The 24,004-nt window shown below is 39.3% G+C and overlaps 2 protein-coding genes across 2 annotated transcripts; one reads left to right on the top strand and one right to left on the bottom strand.

Moving 5' to 3' along the window:
* Positions 1 to 8,798: 8,798 nt before the first annotated feature.
* Positions 8,799 to 11,474, top strand: LOC136266855 (uncharacterized). Its single transcript, XM_066061879.1, has 2 exons — positions 8,799 to 10,159; positions 10,214 to 11,474. The coding sequence occupies exons 1-2, from the start codon at positions 8,867 to 8,869 to the stop codon at positions 10,460 to 10,462; spliced, it is 1,542 nt and encodes a 513-aa protein (XP_065917951.1). The 5' UTR covers positions 8,799 to 8,866; the 3' UTR covers positions 10,463 to 11,474.
* A 1,448-nt stretch (positions 11,475 to 12,922) lies between these two features.
* Positions 12,923 to 22,569, bottom strand: LOC136265880 (heterogeneous nuclear ribonucleoprotein F-like). Its single transcript, XM_066060819.1, has 6 exons — positions 22,424 to 22,569; positions 21,334 to 21,639; positions 19,823 to 20,195; positions 19,147 to 19,285; positions 15,264 to 15,754; positions 12,923 to 13,478 (listed from the first exon to the last, which is right to left on the bottom strand). Exons 1-6 carry the CDS (start codon positions 22,433 to 22,435, stop codon positions 13,093 to 13,095), a joined length of 1,707 nt encoding a protein of 568 aa, XP_065916891.1. The 5' UTR covers positions 22,436 to 22,569; the 3' UTR covers positions 12,923 to 13,092.
* Positions 22,570 to 24,004: the final 1,435 nt, after the last annotated feature.

Below are 24,004 nucleotides of genomic sequence, written 5' to 3'. Positions count from 1 at the left end.
ATTTTGAAAAAGTACATTGTATATTTGTATATAAAGGGAAAAAGCTGGCATGTTATCTCACAATAATGGTAGCTACATGTCACATCTACTGGTACCACTGGTCTGGTTTCATTTGCCTTATCATTGGTTGTTGCATCAAGCCAACACCTCCATAGCTTCCAGCCCACCCATCACTTGCGATCCATAGCCCTGCCCCCAGAAACTGTATTCATATGCATTTTGTGCTTTTTCAACATTCTGACTAGAACAGAATGGAACATGGTCTCCCTTTCATCCCTGATTGGGCACAATATTCAACCCTACAAAGTATAGTCCTTCAGCAGGTAAAAAAAAGTCAACAGAAAGTCACAGAGGTAGGTATCATACTGGTACATAAAACCATTTTATTAAAATAGACACACTTTAATCAATGTGGGCACCTTGATAATCAGAACACGGAAGCAACACTGGATATAAGGACAGGAGTATGATGTATATAATTATGCAGAACTACATAATATAGGGACCCGCCGATTATGCTCATAATTTTACCTATTATGCTATGCTGCACTGCTCAAAAATTTACCTATTATGCTTAAATTTATGCTCAATACATTATGCTCAAATTATGCCCAATTATTTATGCCTCAGTTCTCATGCTCTGTTAATAATTTCCAATTTATGGATAAATAATAAGTGGCTGAAGCACAAACTTACTTGTCAAAATGCATATCACAGAAAAGATCGATATACTCTAATAGAACAGTCAGTTATGTGATTGTTCTATTAGAGTTATTGACTGTTCTATTAGAGTATATCGATCTTTCTGTGATACCTATTTTGATAAGCAAGAATTCATACTATTACACAAATATTCTACCTATTATGCTAGCATTATGCTCAATGCTTTCAGACACCTATTATGCTCATAATTATGCGAGCATAATCGGCGGGTCCCTAACTACATAGCTCTGGATCTTTCTTCACCAAGCCAAGAGATCCCTTTGTATGCAATATACAAGTATTAAACTACACCATACACCCAATTGGCTACCCACCACTAATGTTTTCCTTTGATTCATCCTGTGATACCACCCACTCCATTTGCCCTTTGTTGCCTAAAACACTTCAACATACTGCTTGCCCATGTTCTCTTGGTTGTGAGCCAGAGCTTTGTCTAGTCATTACAACAAAGCAGACCTTGTTACAAACAAAGATGATCTGGTGCCATCCACCAAATCATCCACACCTTAGTAGACATTTAACACCCATATGGTATCTTGTATCTGCACAAACTTGCATTGTAGTAAGATGCACGCAAAGTGTTTTCTTTTTTTACCACAATACAAAGTGGCTGAGTCTTATAACATTATAAATAACAAAATAACATTTGTACAACACTAGTGTAGAACCATGTATTGTAAAATGTGAAACATGTATGTATTACAATTTGAAAGCACATAGTTTTAAAAAAAGGAAAAAAAAATGGCATGGCGTAATGATTGTTACTACGCTATACAGCACATCTACTGGTACCACTGGTCTGGTTTCATTTGCCTTATCATCGGTTGCTGCATCAAGCCAACACCTCCATAGCTTCCAGCCCCACCCATCACTTGTGACCCATAGCCCTACCCCCAGAAACTGTATCACTTCCACCAACACTGTATCCACTATAAGATAGTTGATCATTCCAGTTTTAATGGGATGGTTGTTGAGGAGTAAGCACCTGACCACCTCCAATGGAACTAGTGTTGTACCCACCCATCAGTGGTTGTGTATTAGAGTCAGGTGTACCTAACAGAGAGTTAGAACTACTTGTAGATGAGTTGAACTGGACAACATAGGGGTTTAGTGATCGACCACCTGGATCTGGCTGAGAACGAAGGCACAGCTCAACTTATCAATGTTCTACAAGAAACAAACAAGTCCACAAAAAGTGTTATACAATTAATCCTTAAACCTGTCACGCAAGTCACCATTTGTCACAGCCTGATAGTACATTTTACGGAAGTAGCAATTATCAAATACTGTATAGCTAGCAAGTTTCTCATGGACAAATACATGCAAATATAAGACAAATTTGTAACAATGAATTGCTTGTGCAAATTTATAGCTTGTTTCCTGGTATCCACAACAAATTTAGTTCACTGGGAACAGTGTAGCAGTGCTGGTTGTGTTTGGGGATTAGGGGAACAAGCAACTGTTATTAAAAAAACCACATAGACAGCTCTGTATGAGATTATGGAGGTTCCCTTTCACAAAAAAAATCTTAACCTAAATCTTTAGCCAATCTAGCAGAATGCATTGTCAGCATAAAGAAATGGGACACAAATATCAATGGTAGGTTAATGATTCATCCGTTGTACATACAGCAATATGCCAAAGGCACCTGTTGGGCTGAAGCAACATCTAACAGTGAAAAATTAAGCCCATAGCCTTAGCTGTTATTTTTTGAGCTGCACTTAACTGAATCCATCAGCAGAAATTTCCACTACCTAACCAATGCTGCCAAGGGTGCCATGAAGGTAGGTATTGTGAGGCTGGTTTCTGGTCAATATCTAATACTACTGTATTAGCCTTAAACCATATGTCAACAAGAAGTTTATTTAGTGGTCTGTTTGGTAAAAGTTCAATAACCACTGTTACAACAGGTGTCATGTAACAATGAAGCTGCTGCTGCTGCTGCTGCTGCTGCTGCTGCTGCTGCTGCTGCTGCTGCTGCTGCTGCTGCTGCTGCTGCTGCTGCTGCTGCTGCTGCTGCTGCTGCTGCTGCTGCTGCTGCTGCTGCTGCTGCTGCTGCTGCTGCTGCTGCTGCTGCTGCTGCTGCTGCTGCTGCTGCTGCTGCTGCTGCTGCTGCTGCTGCTGCTGCTGCTGCTGCTGCTGCTGCTGCTGCTGCTGCTGCTGCTGCTGCTGCTGCTGCTGCTGCTGCTGCTGCTGCTGCTGCTGCTGCTGCTGCTGCTGCTGCTGCTGCTGCTGCTGCTGCTGCTGCTGCTGCTGCTGCTGCTGCTGCTGCTGCTGCTGCTGCTGCTGCTGCTGCTGCTGCTGCTGCTGCTGCTGCTGCTGCTGCTGCTGCTGCTGCTGCTGCTGCTGCTGCTGCTGCTGCTGCTGCTGCTGCTGCTGCTGCTGCTGCTGCTCCTACTACTACTACTACTACTACTACTACTACTACTACTACTACTACTACTACTACTACTACTACTACTACTACTACTACTACTACTACGGATGGAGTTAGGAGTGATTTGAAGGATGTGATCGTAAGGGATGTGATCGTAAGGGATGTCTACTTGATGATTGATAATTTTGTAAAACATTAATATTACTAGAGTTAGTTCATCTTTTCTCTTTTCCATTGTTTTCCAGTGAAGTTTGTGCATGGTTGTAACACTTGAATGTCACGAAAAATCTCTAAATACAAATCTAGCAGTGTTCCTTTCTACTTGCTACGTGCTAGCTTTATGTGAGGGGACCAAATTACTACTGCATGCTCAAGAATAGGATGTACCATAATTCGCTTTATTTTCGTGAAAAATATTTTCGTGTAAACATATTTTCATATGATTTACATGAATGACTGACCTTCCCAAATTGCAACCAAAAGACTCAATTAGAATCCAAATGAACGGAGAATGGGTTCCAGGAACAGTGAAAGGACTAGCTGGAACACCAAGATCATACATAGTAGTAGGACCAGCTGCAGCCGGTGGCAGAGAATATCAACAAAACTGCAGACACCTTAGAAAGACTGTACAGTATCCGACTAAAAGCACAGATGTTGACGATGATGACATTGCAATTCAGCCAGTAGTGCAAGAGGCATTGGAACAGCCCAGTGTAACACAGCCAGCAGGGCAAGAGACATTTGAACAGCTCAATAACTCACCCCAATAAGTTGTAACCTCAAGAAGACGCACCGTCAAGGTTCCCACAAGGTATCAAGATTTTGTTAAACACTGAACTACATGCACACACCACACCGGTTGTACTTTGTTAGGGGGAGTTGTACTGTATTTAGACTTTGCACTGCACTATAATTAGAGTTGCACGCATGCACACATCAGTTGTAATTCTCGTGATTGTAAGAGCACGTTGTGAATTTGTATCTGGACTAATCGTTATCTTATTGAGTGATATTGAACTAATACAACACACACACACACACACACACTTTTATAGAAATGATACCTATGTAGAAACAGCCAAGCTGTGAAAAAAGGTGTGCCCCCCTCCCCCCCCCCCCCCCCCCCCCCCCCAAAAAAAAGGAAGGGTGAAAAAAGATGTTAAATCTAATTGCAAGGTGGTGGCCAAGAAGTGGCCGTGATGGTAGGTTAATGGCAAAAATTTTAATAACAACAATTCAGGTGAATATGGTTCTAAATCCTTGGAGAAGGCAACACAAATTCACCTGAAATATCATTATTAAAATTTTTTGCCATTAACCTACCATCACGTTCACTTCTTGGCAGCCACCTTGAATTTCACATCTTTTTTCACTCTGGATTTTTGCGGGCCGCACCTTTTTTCACAGTTTTCGTATAGATCATAATACCAAGAGTGCATAATATTAAGAGGTGAGGGCCCCATACAATGTTAAACTTATGTATTACGCTGTGTCCAAATAGCCAGCACGACAAACATCGCTTCAAATTTGATCCCAAGTCCCAGTGCTTATTAATTCCTCAGTCCACTTGTTAGCACTGTCACGAAAAATTTGGACCCCCTTATTTTGGTCCCCCCGGTCCAAATATATGGATTTCCTGGAACAAAAATGTTTGAAATATATGGACCCCCTCTGAAATATTCTATCCCCCTACAGATTTTATTATTAGCACCATTTGCACGCATTCAAAGGGGGTCCAAATATTTAGCTGAAATAATCGATCCCCCTGTCTATATTAACCTTGCCTTTACCCGTTGCATTCAGCTAACCACCCCAGTCTCTATACGGAAAAGTGACAAATATATGGACCCCTCTGAAATATTCTATCCTCCCTACAAATTTTAACACTGTTTACACGAATTCAAAGGGGGGTCCAAATATTTCAGCTGAATAATCGATCCCCCCTGTCTATATTAAAAGGTTCAGAGGCATGCAGCTAGATGGGTTCTATCTGACTATAGTTATCACAGTAGTGTTAGTGCCATGCTGGAACAGCTCAACTGGTTACCCCTAGCTAAGAGAAGGAAGCAACAGAGGCTTAATTTGTTCTATCAAATAATGCATGGAGAAATTGGCTTATCTTTACCTGAATACATTCATTTCACCACCAGACACACTAAACATCATCATCCGTTTCATTTGATTGTACCACCAATAAACACCACCACCTACATGAAAAGCTACTTTCCAAGAACCATCCGGGAATGGAATTCACTTGAACACTTTAGCTACATTTTCAAACTTAGCACTTATAATTTGTAATTTTTTGGGCTTAATCAGCTTTGTTGTCTGCCCTTTTCCCCCAAATAATAATAATAATAATATTAACCTTGCCTTTACCCGTTGCATTCAGCTTACCACCCAGTCTTTATACGGAAAAGTGACAACTGAATATATGGACCCCCTCTGAAATATTCTATCCCACCTACAGATTTTATTAACACCATTTGCACGCATTCAAAGATAGTTCAGCTAAAATAATCGATCCCCCCATCTATATCCTCACCCTTACCTGTTACATTCAGCTCACCACCCTAGTCTCTATACGGAAAGGTGACAAGCATAATATCAATATCTTATCAAGTGTATAACTATACTTCATGCAGGCTAGTGTTTGCCACAGAGTAGAGGCTCAGCTGCAGGGAAGCAGGGGAACAAATATACTGATTTATTTTTAAGTAAGTGAGTTTATTCTCCTACAGCTGGTATATAGCTAGATATTAATTTCGTTTTGGAAAAGAGGTAGGGTATTATTATTATTGCCGGTTACTAGTTTATAATTTAGTCACACTGTAAAAAATTAGTAGTGAATTTCACTACTAATCTCTGCCACAACACTCACTATTTTTGTGTAGTGGCGTTCACTACTTTTGTAGTGACCTTCACTAGTTATTTTTTACTGTGCAAGGTGAATACAAAAGCCATGAGGTTATAGGCCTATAGAAGCAACACCTATACATGCACAAAACATAGTTAAGTAGCAACAAGAAACTAAACAATTACACAGAAACAAAACTAAATAGTTGCAAATACAGCTGAGACTTAAATACATTACGGTTAAGCAAATTAAGAATAAGGTACGTATATACAATTCCAAAAGAAAACACTAGCTATTTACAAAAACAATTAAGCAATACCTGCTTACAACAGATAGTAAGCGAATGCGATCTTGTAGGGGCAGAAGACAGAGTATAAATTAATACTCTTCAAAATCTCAGCAATGATGTATGGTGATCCAAAATGTCATAGACATAATATGTGACCGGATTTGCAAAAAGGTACCTTTCCACACATTTGACATATCAGCAAACAAAATGATGTAACACTTGACTCTTTACACTGATTAACTTGCTCTTAGTATCAAAATGTAGCCAGATACTGTAGCTACATTCATTGAAAATTTCAAGCAATTATATATTCTATGATCATAAAGTTGTGAAGCTTTAAAGTTCTGGGTCAAATTTTGTGTGTGAAAAAGGTACCTTTTCGCAAATCCGATCACATATTATGCAGATAAAGAATTTGTGATGAGATATGAGGGAAGGTCCGACAGTAGGAGGTGATCGTTTATTAGAGATACACAAAAGTTCACTTTCGTGGGTTCAAGCTCATTTTCCAGAACCTACACCATTCAGATACACAATTTAAATCTTGTTGCAATGTACACAGTTCTTGTGTGTTGTTACCTTTCTGTGCAGGATGACAACACTAGTGAATATCTTAATATTTGACTTCATTACAGAGGGAAGGTCATAGCTAGAATGAACAAAAGAGGACATCTTTGAGGAACACCTGAAGATACATAACTCCAGTGACCATTGATGACAACTCTTTGTCTGCGGGTAGTGAGGAATGAATGGAACTACTGTAACCACTGTAAAACTTCCAGTTTCAGCAACAGTCTTTCATGGGGAACATGCTTTCACATAGTCAATGAAAACACTGTGAGAGCTTAGACGATTGTCAAGTGTTTTGACCTACAGTAGTCATGTGTACTTTGTAGCTAGTAGTAAAGAAGTGGTGGACCGATTAATAAACTGGGAGGGTGGGTGTAAATGATATCAGATACACTGTTTATAAATCACTCGCCCACTCTTGTCAAATAATATCCTTATGGTTGCCCTAATACACCCAGTACCAACCAACTAATTATTAATCCCTTGGGCCCCATATTACTCATATTTGCATTATTGCTGCTAATAACACTTTCGTTCTATTTATAGCACATTCTACGTAATACTATTTCAAATAAACTAGCTATCCTTGCAGCACAACCTTACCTTTAAAAGAGGATTAAATAGTTAAAGTGAAATTCTCGGCCTACAGTCAATGAAGAGGTAAACAAAACATTTCAAAAGAAATTAGCTATTTTTTCTCCACACTCCACAGCACATATAAGAGATGAAATCATCATTGATAATGATGCCATCATTGATGCTGAATGTGTACAAAAATATTAAATGTTAGATAAATTTTTGGATTGCATGTGACCAAACAAGACTGTAACATATGTATAAATGACCTGTGTGGACATTGTGTGGTTATAATAGCAAAATTTAACTACATTAGTAAATAAAATACAGTTATTATAAGTATGGTTGGCTGAGTCCACCCACTCTTTGCATGCCGGGTTGAACTAAGAAAATTTTTTCAGAAGATGAAATCTATTATAGCTATACAGGCAGACATCTTCCTGACAAATAGCATGGAAGATGCTGTTAATTCAACAGATTGTTCACAGAGACTTACTGGTGGTGGCTAAGCAGTGTAATTTCAATTGTACATGTCTCATAGTAACTTAATATAGCTACTTTTAAATCTCTGCAGCAATTGAAGGTACTCTACTTTGGATTGTTTCTGGAAAGGGCTGATGATCATGTACAAAGTCCAGAACTAGGGCAAGTCAATTCTAAAATCACATTTTCATGGTAGTGAATTAAATAATATCTGGGCGATAGCATGTTGTTGGTATATATGGATATTGGAATTGCTGCTTACAGTCTGATTTATAAGGTACTTCAGTATAGCTAGCTCAGTATATAGTTTTGTAGGTCTGCATAATACTAAAAATTAACATGCAGCACTTTATTGTGATGGTAAGTGTGACTTTAAGAGACGGGGGATGATCATTTAAAACATTTGCTGTAGTAAGGCAGGTGGAATTACACAATAAGTAGCTACTTTACATCACATTGCAAGGATCAATGTTGAAAACTGACAGTAAGTGTCGGAAAAGGAAGTCCGTAAGAGAAAATAATAGTATAGGCGGTATAGGCATACAGTACTGTAACAGTAGCTAGTTATAGACACTTTACACTTGTCACTCAGTTTCCAGAAACTGGGCTGGTTAGCTGAATGCAACAGGTAAGGGCAAATTTATTTATTATTATTATTATTATTACTGTGTCAACTTCGCAAGCGAAGACTTTACGCAGGGGGATCGATTATTTCAGCTGAAATATCTGGACCCCCCTTTGAATGTGTGCAAATAGCGTTAGTAATAAATTTCGTAGGGGGGATAAAATATTTCAGAGGGGTCCAAATATTTCAAGTAAAAGTGGACCGGGGATCCACTTTTTTGGGGGTCCAAATATATCGTTACAGCACTGTGACAATAATAAATGAATATGCACGTCGGTGTGTGGGCAGGCATACAGAACAATTGCATTGATGCGATAGCTACATAATGAATACGGTTGTGCCTAACCTTTACCGGCTAAATACATGGAGTCCTCTCAGAGTATTCCTTCCTCGTTACGAAGTTGTATCATTGAGAACATTCAGCTTGGGAGACAGATTGGCTATGGAGCAAATGGAAGAATCCTAGAGGCGAAATGGGAAGGAGCAGCTGTCGCTGTCAAAGAAATACACTCCATCTTTAACCAAGTGAGCGAGCCTGAATTTCAGGCATTCAAACAAAGCTTCTTACGAGAATGTGAACAAAGTAATCAATTACGTCATCCTAATATAGTTCGTTTCTTTGGTATCTACCTTCCTCCTGGCGCCAGACTCCCTAGTTTGGTCATGGAGCAACTTCACTGTAGTCTAAATAATCTGCTAGAACAAACTCCAGTCGTTCCGATAGGAACAAAGTTGTCAATTCTTTATGATGTGTCGTTAGGTATTAGGTATCTTCACTCGCGCAATCCACCCATCATTCACCGCGATTTGTCTAGTAATAATGTTTTACTTACAAAAGGAATGGAAGCAAAAATTGGTGACCTAGGTACAGCTCGTCTCGTTGACCCTAGAAGGCAATCACAAATGACCAAAGCACCTGGTACTGTAGATTTTATGCCTCCTGAGGCATTAGCAGCTAACCCACAAAGTGTTCGATATGGAAGAGAACTGGATGTGTTTTCGTTTGGTTGTGTGATGCTCCACACATTATCCCATCAGTGGCCAACTCCCTCAGAAGCTGTAGTCACTGATCCTGTGACGTTTGAAGTGAAAGGTCGGACAGAAGTTGAAAGACGTAGTCAATATTTCAATAGAATAGACAGAAGCAGGTTGGGTGTGTTGATCCCCTTGATTGAAAGCTCCCTCAGTAACCTTTTGAAGAACAGGACATCGATAGTGACACTATGTGAACAGTTGGAGGGTCTGGTTGACAGGGAACATGTCCCTACTGGTGATTTGGATTTACTCCAGCAAGAAATACAGAGGAAAAATGCTATAATTAGTAACAAAGATGAACAAATCCAGAATCAAGTAGTAGAACTCCAAACAAAAGATGCTGAAATACAAAGGAGAGGCATTGAAATGCAAAGGAAAGATGCTGAAATACAAAGGAAAGATGCTGAAATACAAAGGACAGATTCTGAAATACAAAGGAGAGGGACTGAAATACAAAGGAGAGGTGCTGAAATACAAAGGAAAGATGCTGAAATACAAAGGAGAGGTGCCGAAGTACAAAGGAAAAATACTGAAATATGTAATAAAGATGTTGAAATAGAAGCACTGAGATCCAACATGTCTAAGCTACAGGTCACAGCTTCTCACCTGACACCCAAAAAGGTAGAGTAAATGTTAATCGTGTACTCTTGCTATGTTTAGACTATTACTTTTTAGGTCAGCAATAGGAGCATTCAATATTGGAACAGCCTCAAACTAACTTGGCAACATTGTGCTGACCTGCCAGAGAAGTACTGGGCATATTCTGTTACTAAACTTGACAACAAAGTGTATATTACGCCAATTGGTGAAGATGGTGGATGCTTTACTCCACTTATGTATGAAATTGACAAGGACAAGTGGTCTGTGCTACTAGAACTTCCTTATTTTGGTTATTGTCTAGTTGCTGTACCAGACAAGAAGTAGCTGTTAGCTATTGGTGGAGTAGTTAAAAGATCAACAACTAATAAAGTATTTCTATGGGATGAGAAGTCTCAGAAGTGGCTCACTCCATATCCTAACATGCCAACTGCACGATGTTACTGTTCAGGTATTTCCCATGGATCATCAGTGATAGTAGCTGGTGGAATAACAAGTTTTGATCCTTCTACTTTAGCTAGTTCAGTAGAGGTTTTGAACATTAAGGAAGATGGCCTGTTCTCTAGATCAAATTGGAGTGTAGTGAAGCAGTTACCATATGGAATGTGTAACTCGGTTGCTTTTATCATTGATGATCATGACAGTTGCAAGTTGTTCATTAGTGGTTGTACTGGAGAATTTATGAACAGTAGTATAGCAACTACATCTCTACCACAACTATTACAGAGTAGTAACGACACTAACAGTGGTCAAGTGTGGAACAAACTACCTGACTTGCCTTATATTTCATGGTCCATCAACCATTATCAAAGTCACTTGATTGCCTTCAATGGAATTGGTCTGGTTGAACATCCAGGTGAAGAGGGGCCAGTAGGTCAACTTGTTCCACTGATCCACCTGTACAATCCCAACACCAGATGCTGGGACTGTGTTGGTAGTATTGACTATCCATACAACCTGGGAATATCAGTCCATATTAGGGAGAATAAGATTTTGTTTATAGGAGGATCAACTGGTACACATAGAAAAGTAAGAAAGAAGATCAGGTGACATCTTGTGTAACACTAACAATCACACATTAAGTTGATAACTCATCACAGATCTTGTGTGTCTCCACTATATTGTTCTCATACACTAACTTGTTTGGTAACTAGCTAGAACACATGTGCACACAACCACACACGCTATTCTAGTTATACTTCAATATACACATATAGCCAGTACATGTGAGCTTAAACAAAATAAATACCAAAGACAATACTTTTTTACATTTGTGCAGCACCAGTTTTTATTTGTGCTTTGTGCATGAAATGTGTGTATATAGCTGTATTTAGTTTTGGAAAAGTACATATTTGTAAAAGAAAAGAAAAAAACTGGTAGTTATGTTATCTTACAACAATGGCAGCTATACACATGACATCCTACTGGTACCACTGGTCTGGTTTCGTTTGCCTCACCATCGGTTGTTGCATCAAGCCAACCTCTCCATAGCTTCCAGCCCCACCCATCACTTGTGATCCATAGCCCTACCCCCCAAGAAACTGTATCACTTCCACCAACACTGTATCCACTATAAATGGTTGGTCATTCCAGTTTTGATGGGATGGTTGTTGAGGAGTAAGCACCTGATGACCTCCAATGGAACTAGTATTGTACTCACCCATCAGTGGTTGTGATTGACCACCTGGATCTTGCTGAGAATGAAGGAACAGCTCAATGTATCAATGTTCTTCACACAGTTTGTAAACAGGTACACAAACAACACGAATCTTCATTGCTACATAACACCTGTTGTTATAATACGTGGTTATATTAACTTTCACCAAATAGCCCACGAAATAACTTCCTGTTGACATATTTATTGATATTATTTACACTACACAGTTAGGCATTGGTTGTAAACAGTATCCTAACTAATTTGAGAGCTTTCACAGGGTGTCATGTGACTGGGTGAGAGAATTCTGAGTATGTATATTGCAAGAAGTATCTAAAGCAACTTACATACACATGTTTTCTTGGTCCTTCTTAATGGAAGTCACAGCATCTTCATCACTCATAAGAGGTGTCCGAGTATTTTAAAACTGAGGTAATTGTTGATGTCACCAATGGTTTTTTTACAAGTGTCTAAATGTCAATTGTCTATCTTCATTCTTCATTTTGTGCTTTCTCAACATTTGGACTAGAGCAGAACTGGACAGTCTCCCTTCTATCCTCGATTGGGCACGATATCAACCTATTCAACCTTACAGAGTATGGTCTTTTAGCTGGTAAAGAAAAAAAGCCAAAAGAAAGTCACAATGAGCTAGGTATCATATACTGGTACATAAACCATTTTATTTAAAATGGACACACTTTAATCAATGTGGGCACCTTGATAATCAGAACACAGAATGATGCGTACAATTACACAGAACTACACAGTTCTGGATCTTACTTCACTAAGAGATCCCTTTGCATGCAATATACAAGTATCAAACTACACCATACGCCCAATTGGCAACCCACCACTAATGTTTCCCTTTGATTTATCCTGTGATACCACCCACTCCATTTGCCCTTTGTTGCCTAAAACACTTCAACATACTGCTTGCCCATGTTCTCTTAGTTGTGAGCCAGAGCTTTGTCTAGTCATTACAACAAACCAAACCTTGCTACAAAGATGATCTGGTGCCATCCACCAACTCATCCACACCTTAGTAGACATCTAACACCCATATGGTATCTTGCATCTGCACAAACTTGCATTGTAGTAAGATACACACAAAGTGTTTCCTTTTTTACCACAGTACAAAGTGGCTGAGTCTTATAAATAGCAAAATAACATTTGTACAACACTAGTGTAGAACCATGTATTATATAAAATCAAACGTGTATGTATTACAATTTGAAAGTACGTGGTTTAAAAGAGGAAAAAAAATGGCACGGTGTAACAATTGTTGCTACGCTATACAGTACATCTACTGGTACCACTGGTCTGGTTTCATTTGCCTTATCATCGGTTGCTGCATCAAGCCAACACCTCCATAGCTTCCAGCCCCACCCATCACTTGTGATCCATAGCCCTGCCCCCCAGAAACGGTATCACTTCCACCAACACTGTATCCACTATAAGATGGCTGATCATTCCAGTTTTGATGGGATGGCTGTTGAGGAGTAAGCACCTGACCACCTCCAATGGAACTAGTGTTGTACCCACCCATCAGTGGTTGTGTATTAGAGTCAGGTGTACCTAACAGTGAGTTAGAGCTGCTTGTAGATGAGTTGAACTGGGCAGCATAGGGGTTTAGTGATCGACCACCTGGATCTGGCTGAGAATGAAGGAACAGCTCAACGTATCGATGTTCTACAAGAAACAAACAAGTACACAAAATTTTAACTTAATTGTTATACACGAGGCTATTCAAATAAACTTGTCACACATAGTCACCATTTTTCACAATCAGACAGTACATTTTACTGAAGTAGTAGTGATTATTAACAGGAGCTTATGAATCATCAAAGGCAGCAAAGGAGCATGAAACTTACACTGCCTGCCAGGTGCCATTACAGTCCAAACCAATGATCAATTAGTTTCCATATAGCAAAGTTATTTGAAGCCATATATGGAATTGCACGTGACGACATTACAAGATGGTGGCAGTGTTTCCACTTGAGTTTCGAGTTTTGTATAGGAGATGTACAATGAGTAAACCAGTGCCAAAGAGTGTGCAGTTAGACAATGAAAGGACCCCAAGGTGCCCTAGAAGAAGCCAAGGAAGGCAACTAGCAGTGACACGTGGAGATGGTGAAGTTGGCTGAGTCTTCCTAGAAGTCTTTCTCTTCTTCGATGATGGTGAACTCCATTGTCAGTCACATGTCAATTACATAACCATGTGTGCATGACATACAGTAATATTTCAAACACTGTTACATAATTTTGAATTGTCATGGAACTCCAGTTTCATGCTCTCATAAGCTCCTGTTATCAAATACTGTATAGCAGATTTTTCTTGCAGACAAATTTACATGCAAAAATAAAACTATGCAAAATTAAAACCATGCAGAAATAAAACCATGCTACACTTCATCTTGTGAGGTGACAAATTCCATTAAATTTCTCGCATGAATTTATTGTGTAGCAGGTGTGTTGTGTAGGCAGTTCAGGGAAATGAGATACTCATGCTGTTATAAATAATAAACCAAACAAGCACCTGGTTGTGCATATTTTTTGTGCATACTTTTGACTTCAACTTAAGTGCACAAAAAAATAGCCCTGGGTGTTCCAACACAAGTCATACAGGAGAAGCAGTAAAACCCAGAATACGGAATAACGGAACAGCGGAATAATCAAAAATTAGATTTCAACTTATTTATGCTCTACAGCATTTTTACACCCTCACTTCATAGAAACTCTGCAGACTACGCAATCGTGATAGTAGAATGCATTGGGGCGATCATTAAATAGAATGCATACAAAAACTATCAACTCTAGAACGAACTAACTAAGCTAAACCACTTTCTAATACACTTCAATGAACAATCGCTACAAAAAATGAAAGTTATTTCTGATATACCAACTATCATCACACACGAGTAACTACCCGAATTTATTAGTGACAAAAACACTCCACCCCAAAAAATCTACCCTGGTCCCTGGAGTAATCTACTTTAGCTAACCTTTCTTAACTCTGTTAGTCACCCATTGCCAAACGTGTTTAACATTCTAAAGTCAAACACTACTTTAAACTCCTGTAACTAAATTCAGGCAGTCACTTGTAGATTTGTAGCGATTGTGTATTGAAGTGTCTTAGAAAGTAGTTTAACTTAGATAGTTTGTTCTAGAGTGGATAGTTTTGTTTGCATTCTATTTAATGAATGCCCTGAGGATCTCTCAGCAGAGTTGCTATAAGATGTGGAGCGTATAAACGCTATAGAGAGCATAAATAATAGTATAATATTTAGACTGTAATATTCGATTATTCCGTTATTCCGCTGTTCTGTATTCCGGGTTTTACTGCTTCCGGGCACTAAAAACCTCACCACAAACAAAACACTAAGGGTTGTGACATTTTTCAGACATATATGTGACTGAGTGAGAGAAAAGTGGGCATGTGGACACATACAGCAACAAATATTTATAGCAACTTACGCATGTTTTCTCGGTCCTTCTTCATGGCAGCTACAGCATCTTCATGGGACACAAAACTAACCATTGCTTCACCAGTGGGTCTACCATAGTCATCAAACATGATCTCAACACTCTGAGGTATCAGCGGTGAAAAGAAGGTCTTGATGTCATTCTGGGTGGCTGAGTATGGTAGTCCTCTCATGCGCACTTCATGATTAGCCATCCCTGCACCCATTAAACCACTGTCCATTTTGGTGGGCCTCATTTGGGGATAGGATACCAAAGCACCTGGACGGGGTCCCATTGAGAAATCTCCAAAGCTGGGAGTGTGCATGGAACCTCTGTACTGACGTTCATAGCCACTGGGGCGTCCTCTAAAGCTACCATAACCACCATAGCCACCATAGTCTCCTCGTGGCCGATCATAGGGTGCTGGTCTCATCATCGGTGGACCAGATTTAGGAACAAGTGGCTTAATGTCAGAAACACTACTGTTGAATATCTCAATATACCTAACAAAGGCAGAGAGAACAAGGTCACAACATTAATACAACACTGTTGCTACCCCCCATCACTATGAAACACCATCAGTGTCTTTGGGCCAATAATGGAACCACAATAATACAAATATTAGTGTTGGGATAACCAAACAGTTTGCAGCTGTAGAGCAAGGTGACTACAGGCAGAACAATTTGTAAATGGAAACAAACACCACAGGCAAACGCTGGCAATGTTCAACATAAAGAAACCAAGAATGATGACTATGCATATACCATGCTTCATCCTGTATCACTAAAATGCCTGCAATGCACTGTAACAAACAAAGGCATAACTTTGCTGCCACGTTTGTGTTAAGTTTTGCTTAACTTGATAAAATATGGAAAATAGACATAAAGCAAAGTGCTTATTCTATCATCACAGCCACGGAGGCTAGTCGCAGGCTACTGCAGACACCACTGCGTTTTTAACTCAGGCAACAATGCAGAAACATTAGCAGTTATATATGAGCCATGAAAAAAAAGGGTCTATGATAGGGCTGAGCGATACTACCGTTTTAGCGATATATCGCGATATTTTGAAAGTATCGATATCGCGATATTTTGTTATTAAATATTGTGATACCATACCTGTACATTACTGTCATTAAAAATCCATTTGTTATGCAGTACTAGGCTAAGAATCCTTGTAAATGATAAAGTCCACCCATCTGGTTTCCCCTGCAGAGAGGTGTGAACACCATAACAACCTCAAAGCATGTGTTACAATAACTGTTACTGTAAACAAGGATGATAGTGGCTAGTTTGCTATCACCTATAAGGATTTCCTGCAGGAATGCTGAACAATATGCTATGTAGCACCAGCTATGACTGACTTATTTGTAAGTATCGTGAACTATTCAGTATCGTGAATAGTAGCTTTAGTATCGATTGTGATACTAAAATGGCAGTATCGCTCAGCCCTAGTCTATGATGGGTGTTCTATCTAATTGTTATAGTTTCGATACAGAGGAGGTTGGACACGATATAAGCGCTACCAAAAAAATATTACCATTAATTGTATAGTTTTGATATCGCGATAGCAGATTATATAATAAAAGTGTTTAATAACAGCCACACTACTTTACCTTGTGTGTATAAACTCTTCTTGATATGAACAAAGGACTCTTTATAACTGGTGGCCAAGGAGTTGCTTATTTGCTGTGAGGCCAGGCTAGCAGCGCCCGCCTCAATTGCCTGTGAGCAAGTGGAAGCATTCATATCGCTGTGTATCGATTTCTTGGACGATTGTTAGACTTAACTCCAATGCATAAGTTGTTCCGTGGTACTGCACATCAATTCCATCCACAAACTTCCTACACACGTGATCCCCCAAGATTACATGAGCGATTTATGCACCTGGAGTGGTGGGGTTGAATGGGGTAGACCGGCTGAATACACTAAAACTGAAGTGCACTTTCCACTGGTACCTGTTTAAGCTTTGCTAAAGGTTTTGGTTATACTGTTCAATACAAATGTATGCGCTCACGTGTGCATGTCCAACCTCCTCTGGTTTTGATATTTACGTAATGGATAAAGGCTATGAACAACACTATGGATCTTATCCGCAATGACATCATAATTGACAAAATGGCCGTATTTAGTGTGGGCACTTCGTACATAATCACTAAAATAAGCTTTGTTTGCAGATTTCCCCGACATGGAACTTTTGGATAATAAAGGTAAGAGGCTAGTTAGCGTGATGTGGCGATGCAAAATAGTCCCACCAGACAAAACCAGACTTACACTTAGGTATCAATGCAAAACCACGTGCATTGGTCTTGTAATTGAGTATGTATGCATCACCTTGCCCCTTGTGTGGTATGTAAACATTATCATAGCAAACCGCTATCTCTCCCAATACCCTCTGTACAAAAGTGTTCACACTACCAGGCGCCATTTTGTGCTTTGACATCATTGCGGATATTAAAGGTCATGAAGATATTCTGCTAAAAAAAACAAAGTAAAAAGTGCCCCCCCCCCCCCCCCCCCCCAATATTCTACATGATATCCAGAGACTAACTCAGATTCTCCTTCCATTAAATCAAAGGGGACCCAATGTATCTCAGCCAAGGCAGAAACACAAAATAAAACAAACATTGGGAAAAGCGGTATTACATACCATATGCCCTCCTGCCCCGCAATTATATAACTCAATTTAAAACTATTTGCAGGAATACACACACATAAAATAATTAACCCAATGGCTACTTCATAACTAATCATTTGGGCCGCCGCTCTTACCGTCGCATCTATTGAATACTTCGAATTACTCACCCACCCAGAAACCATAATTGAATATACACTAATAGATAAGGCCGCCAAAACAAATAATATTCCCAAATTCAAATCGCTATATACACTTGGAAACGGAATCACCCCCCAAGGAACAAAAGCTACTGCCAAGGAAAAAACAGGGTCCATTCAATAAAATTTAAACAGTGTGCATTAATTAGAATGCCACAATTATTTAACCCTTAAATGTGTATGAAATTTTTGGGGAATGCGCGTTGACACATTTCATGCATACATGGCGACATTAGGTGGGATAGCTCAACTCCTTTAGCCTAAAACTACATATTGATAAAAAGTCTATTCACTCTGTAATAGTGGAGACTTACTTGTTATGAAGCAAAGAACAACGGTGATTAGTGTTATCCATTAACCAAGCTTCTCGCCACGTGTTTAACTTCAATTGTGGGTTTAATCACATGAGCTTTGTATGGCCTAATGCAAAATCTAGCGGCGAAGTGAACAAACCTTATTGGAAGTCGATCGGAACAACCACCATCAAGTTATGGATCATTTTATAAAGGTATGTAAAGGTTTTGCATGTTTATTTAATGAAAAGTTGATTACACGGCGTGTTCTGGCATTATGCTTTAGCACAAAGGGGAAAGCCTTACGTATCATTGTAACACTTATTACACTACGAGTAGAATTAAGTAATTACTTAGCCATAGGAGGTATGCTTTGAAAGTTATAGCACTTTGTTTACAGCCATGTGTATTTACCTATATGCTTATGCACGTTTAAGGGTTAAAATATGTAATTATACACCCCGTAATTTTAAAAAACACATTGAAGTATTGCAAAACAATTTCAATGGATAGAATATGAGTAATGACGTATTTCATAATAGTGAAAATTTTACACTTGTTCAGATAATCAGGGATATTGTAAATTCCCCCCTTTCACCGTGAGGTCCCTTTCTGTTTCCATGGCTCACATGGAAACCAGCCTTAAGTCATCCTGTTCTAAAAAGACTGAACATGAGGATGTAGTGAATGAAATGCAATACCACAGAAAAACAGTAAAGATATTTGATCAGTCCAGTGTAAAACAAATAAATATAACAAAAATCTCACCGATGATCTATCTTCATTTTATGTTTCTCCAGAGCTTTCTCAGCATCTTGACTGGAACAAAATTGGACGTAAGCCTCCCCAGTCTCTCTCCCATCCTCTCCATACTGGATAATAATACCATTGGGCATGATATTCAATCCTAAAGGGAGTACAATACAACATGGATACAAGCAAATGTGTGAGCTCCTTCAGCCATCAGCTAGGTAAAAGAAAGCCATACAGTGGAACCCCTTTAAAACACAAAATACCGAAGAGCAGGCTTAAATAGATCTTATGTAATGTAAAACCAGGACACCCTGAAATGTGGACACCTTTACATAATCAGAACACTTGACCATGGTCCCATTTATAATAGTACATTAATTCAGGTCACTGAAACATTGTATAGTGTCCAGAATAGAGGGGTTCTGCTGTAAACAGAAGCAAGTTCAAGCAACACTGTTCCAAATGTTTATAAAACAGGCTTATGTATGCACAAAACATACCACTTATTTCATTGAGAGGTCCCACTGTACGTAATATAAAACTATATGTTGCTGTTGTTGTTGTAACAAATATTCCCTAATGTGTACAGACACAACACACACACAACACACACTGTACAAACACATCAACCTGACTGTGAGGTGCTATTAGGTGCTTGCCAGATATTTTTAAATGAATAAGAATCCCAAACCTGAAAAGAACTTTATGATTTTCTCCTCCGTACACCCAAAAGGCAACCCTCGAAGCCTGACCACACCACCAATGTTTCCCTTCGATTCATCCTGTGATACCGCCCACTCCATTTGCCCTTTTGTCGCCCGGAACACTTCGACATACCGCTTGCCCATGTTCTCTTTGCTGTGAGCTAGAGCTTTGACCACCTGGTCTTCGGACATCACAACGACGAACGCTTCACCAGTAGACCGGCCGTCTGGGGTCTGTGTTATGTGGACACCACTTTCTCCACCACAGACACTGACATCGTGAAGGAATTTCAAGATCTCTGCTGGGGTGGCTGACCAAGGCAGACCCCGCAGGCGAACTACACAAGAGCTCTCAACTGTCTACAAAAACAAGAAAAATTATTATCACAAGTATATTCTTGCTTCATAAAAAATATATTTTAACAGTTAACAGATCACCCAAGAAGGTCATCTACACCTGCAGCCTATACTAGTGGTCTAGTGGACATTTAATTTCCGCTTCAGTCAAATACAGAGTAGCTATAGCCATGACTGAAGTTGGGATTAAATGTCCACTAGTATAGCTGCAGGTATAGATGACCTCCCTTGTTTCCTTGCTTAAGATCCATACTCAAATATAAAATTTCTTATACTTGTTGCTTACTTTTTTTGTAACAATCACTGGTGAACCGTGCATAGCTACTGCATCAAAGAAAAGAATGGTCCCGGTCAGACTTAACGCATGCCCCAACTATCACTTACTGGAAAGCCTCATCACCATTATATGACACCATTTTGCTTCATTTCCAGCTTTGTTCTACCCATTATACAGCATTACAAACAAAGAACAGTGAAGGAAGCACCTCTGCAATCAATCCAGTTAACTACAGAAGGTTTTGAAACTAAACAAGCACCCCGACTATCAACTACTGGGAAGTGAACAGCTATTCCAATTTGTTTTTCAGGTATGTTCTACCTGCTATACAGTGTTACAAACAAATAACATTACAAGAAGGGTCTCTGCAATCTATCCACTCGCTATGGAAATTACAGACGATTCTCGCAACAGCCATCACGCATTACCACAAATCAACACCTTCGAGGCAGTGGAGAAAGAAATAGGACACAAAGGTTAAATCCACAATGCATGCACTGTAGCTGCAGTCGGCGAAAAGGCACATTTTGGGCCGAAGCAACATCAAACAATGAAGAAATCAAGCCTATAACATCAACCATAGTCAAATTGTGCTGGGCAGAAGGCATAAGATAGTCAGTTAGTAGAAAATTCAATTGAACAGATTTTTTTTTCAAACCATAGAAACTTGTTGGAAAGGTTTGGGTCACTCTGAAAGCATATTTGAGCTTGTGTTATGCTTAACCAATACCACCAGCTGTTTGAAGCAAAAGGGAGACTGCTTTTGGGTGACCATGACCCCTACCATATACTGTACTGTATGATATTATACCCTACAATTATTCCATCACATTATAGAATATTCAAGTCAGTCATTGCTCTTACTTTTGTTTCCTTCACTTGATTAAGGCACCACTCCATTTCTGACACATTTGACTGAAACACTTCAACATAACGATGACCCATGTGTTCATTGTGATGGTGAAATGCTTTCTCTGCATCTTCCTCTGATATTAGTTCAATATACGCCTCACCAGAAGAGTTTCCTTCAGGGGTCAGCTTTATGTGGACACCATCCTCGTCCCCAACTATGTTGCAATCATTGAAGAATTTGACAATCTGCTCTGGGGTAGCATCATAGGGTAGACCCCTTGTTCTTATTACCCAACGTTCGGAAGAGGATTCACCTTCCTATCATTGATAGAAATACAGATTGCAATTTATCAACTTCATGCACACACTATGCAAAAACAACACATCTCACTTGAGCATGCATTTAGTATAAAATTTCTATGCTGGGAGTGATCTGACTTAAGCCACTTGTACACCGGGGGGGGGGGGGGGGGAGAGACAAGCATGTGCAAATGCTAATCAAATTACATAAAGTACCAGAGCGCTAACAAAAACATTTTATAGAAATGCACTTCTGGTATGGGTTCATAGTGATATATCAGGCATGAACGATTGTATATGGTCATAATAAGATTGTTGTAACCCTTCATGGGAAGTCCGTGACTGCCATTCGTCATTATTACTTTTAACTCTAGTGTCTCCTTAACGAAACCATTTAGTCACAAAATTCACATCATTGTAAAGAACAGATAAAATAGAACCTTAATCCACACCATCAGTATAATGTACAGGACCTATTGGGCTCACATGAAATGTTTTGATGTAGCGAATTCTTATACTAGTACACGCAACGCGTGTCGTACCCCCCTGATTGTACACTTCTTTTACACCCAATGGCTCACGTGCACACTTCACATTAAATTAAGTGTGCGTTTATTAGAACATCCGCTACTTCTCGAGCATTTTCAATAAAAGCAACGTCATTCGAGTGCCTACGTTGTGCCACCACGTTTTAGTGGAGCCTAAACGAAGACAATTTTATCGCGTGTATTTAATACTCAAAATCCGAGATGCACAACAACGTTTATCTTGCAATATTCGTACTCAACAGACAGTTACAAACCTGATTTGCCATGTCTCAGTCTTCAAATTTCAATAAAATCACTTGCGTATGTCCCGCGCTTGATACTGTACTCTCGTCGGTAGTTGATTGATCACGTGAAAGATCTCGTGCTAGAAATTGGTGGTGGTGGTGGCGCCGCCCGCCTTTCGTTACCGGCTATGATTACTACTACAGTGGAACCTCTGTTAACAAACTCCCCGAATTAAGGACACAATAGAAAAAACCTCCATAATAAAGACAAAAATTTTGATCCCAGCAGGTCTGGTTAATACATTTTTTACCTCTGAAAGAAGAAAACCTCTATATTATAGCAAAAAGTAGCCAAAAATTCTGGGTCCCAAAATGTCCGTAATAGAGAGGTTCCACTGTATACCATTGTTACTTACTTCCCACTTAGGAACGCATACATTATCTCATAATAGGAGTCACACTACCTTACAATATGCATATGCATTGGGTACCAGCTGTTGCTGTACTGCAATCGCATGGTGAAGGGTTTAAAGTACATGTAGTAGTTCACATGCTGAATTTTTGGTTGATCTTATGACAGTTGAAGTTGGCTGTTTAGCAGTGACCTTTACAAAACTTAGCAAAGTACGCCATCTACTAAAGAGTTTAATACATTACATACTTCAGCAGGCAGCTCTCTTGTTCGTACAGGATTTTTAACTCTCAGGCCGCTCAGCCGGAATTATGGGATGTAGTCGATCTGTTGATCTATTATTTTCTTTTCATATTCCCAAGGCTCTAGTTAATATTACTTCTTTAGTAACTTGGTAACCCTGATACTAGACTCCTGACCCCTCAGTGCCGGTACCAGGTAATTATTGATTGCCAGTACATGTAGCTAATTGTCAAAATTGTTAGTATTATGATGTTATCATCATCCAAACACACACTGCAAAAAAAATGAAGTGCGCTTTTTACACAAAACGTGTGCCCTGTGACATTAAAGTGTGCTGTTTTGGTGTCACAGGGCACAATTTCACTAGCACATACCACACTTCATTTTTTACAGTTCTATGGAATTTAGTAACCCGAAAGGCACTGTGTTGTGGCACCAGTCTAAACAGCTATAGCTATGTCCAGTGCAAACAATGTGGTGCTAATAGTGCCCATCCTAGGTACATGTACATGACATCACTGTTTTGTATGCTATACACTTTCAGCTTAAAACTTGTCACAGTGACATAATAATCAGTACAAGAGTCCTACAGTGGCTCAGTATAGTCATACAACATAAGCATCAAAGGCTCAAACTATACAGTAGAGTTAGTGAAACTAATTCACTAGATCCACCCCTGAGTCTTGAAACATTCTTGTGTTTTGTCTTCATTTACTATAGTGTATGCATACCTACAACTAATAAAGCTCCCAAAACAAATAGATGAATCGAACCAAGGAAAGCTTTACAGCACCTATAAGATTGACCAAACAGTTAGCTATAGCCAATAATGTTAATTTATTGACCATTCACATTGATATTTCAGCCATCTATTTTTTAGCTGGTTGCTATATTAGAATATTTTATTTCTATGTGACTATTTTATTAGAGTATAGTATTATTGTGTGACCATAGAT

Source organism: Dysidea avara, chromosome 9 (assembly GCF_963678975.1).
Source record: "Dysidea avara chromosome 9, odDysAvar1.4, whole genome shotgun sequence".
Taxonomy (NCBI): domain Eukaryota; kingdom Metazoa; phylum Porifera; class Demospongiae; order Dictyoceratida; family Dysideidae; genus Dysidea; species Dysidea avara.
This window is presented reverse-complemented; position numbering and strand designations above follow the sequence as displayed.

Bases quoted from the DNA above. Each gene is read 5' to 3' on its own strand.
- LOC136265880 (XM_066060819.1), bottom strand. The intron at 15,755-19,146 runs GTGAGATTTTTG...TGCCTTTGTTAG, and splicing joins AAAATGAAGATAGATCATCG to GTATATTGAGATATTCAACA. The intron at 13,479-15,263 runs GTAAGTTGCTAT...TGTTTCTTGTAG, and splicing joins GAAGGACCGAGAAAACATGC to AACATCGATACGTTGAGCTG.
- LOC136266855 (XM_066061879.1), top strand. From the start codon at position 8,867: ATGGAGTCCTCTCAGAGTATTCCTTCCTCGTTACGAAGTTGTATCATT. The intron at 10,160-10,213 runs GTAGAGTAAATG...ATTACTTTTTAG, and splicing joins CTCACCTGACACCCAAAAAG to GTCAGCAATAGGAGCATTCA.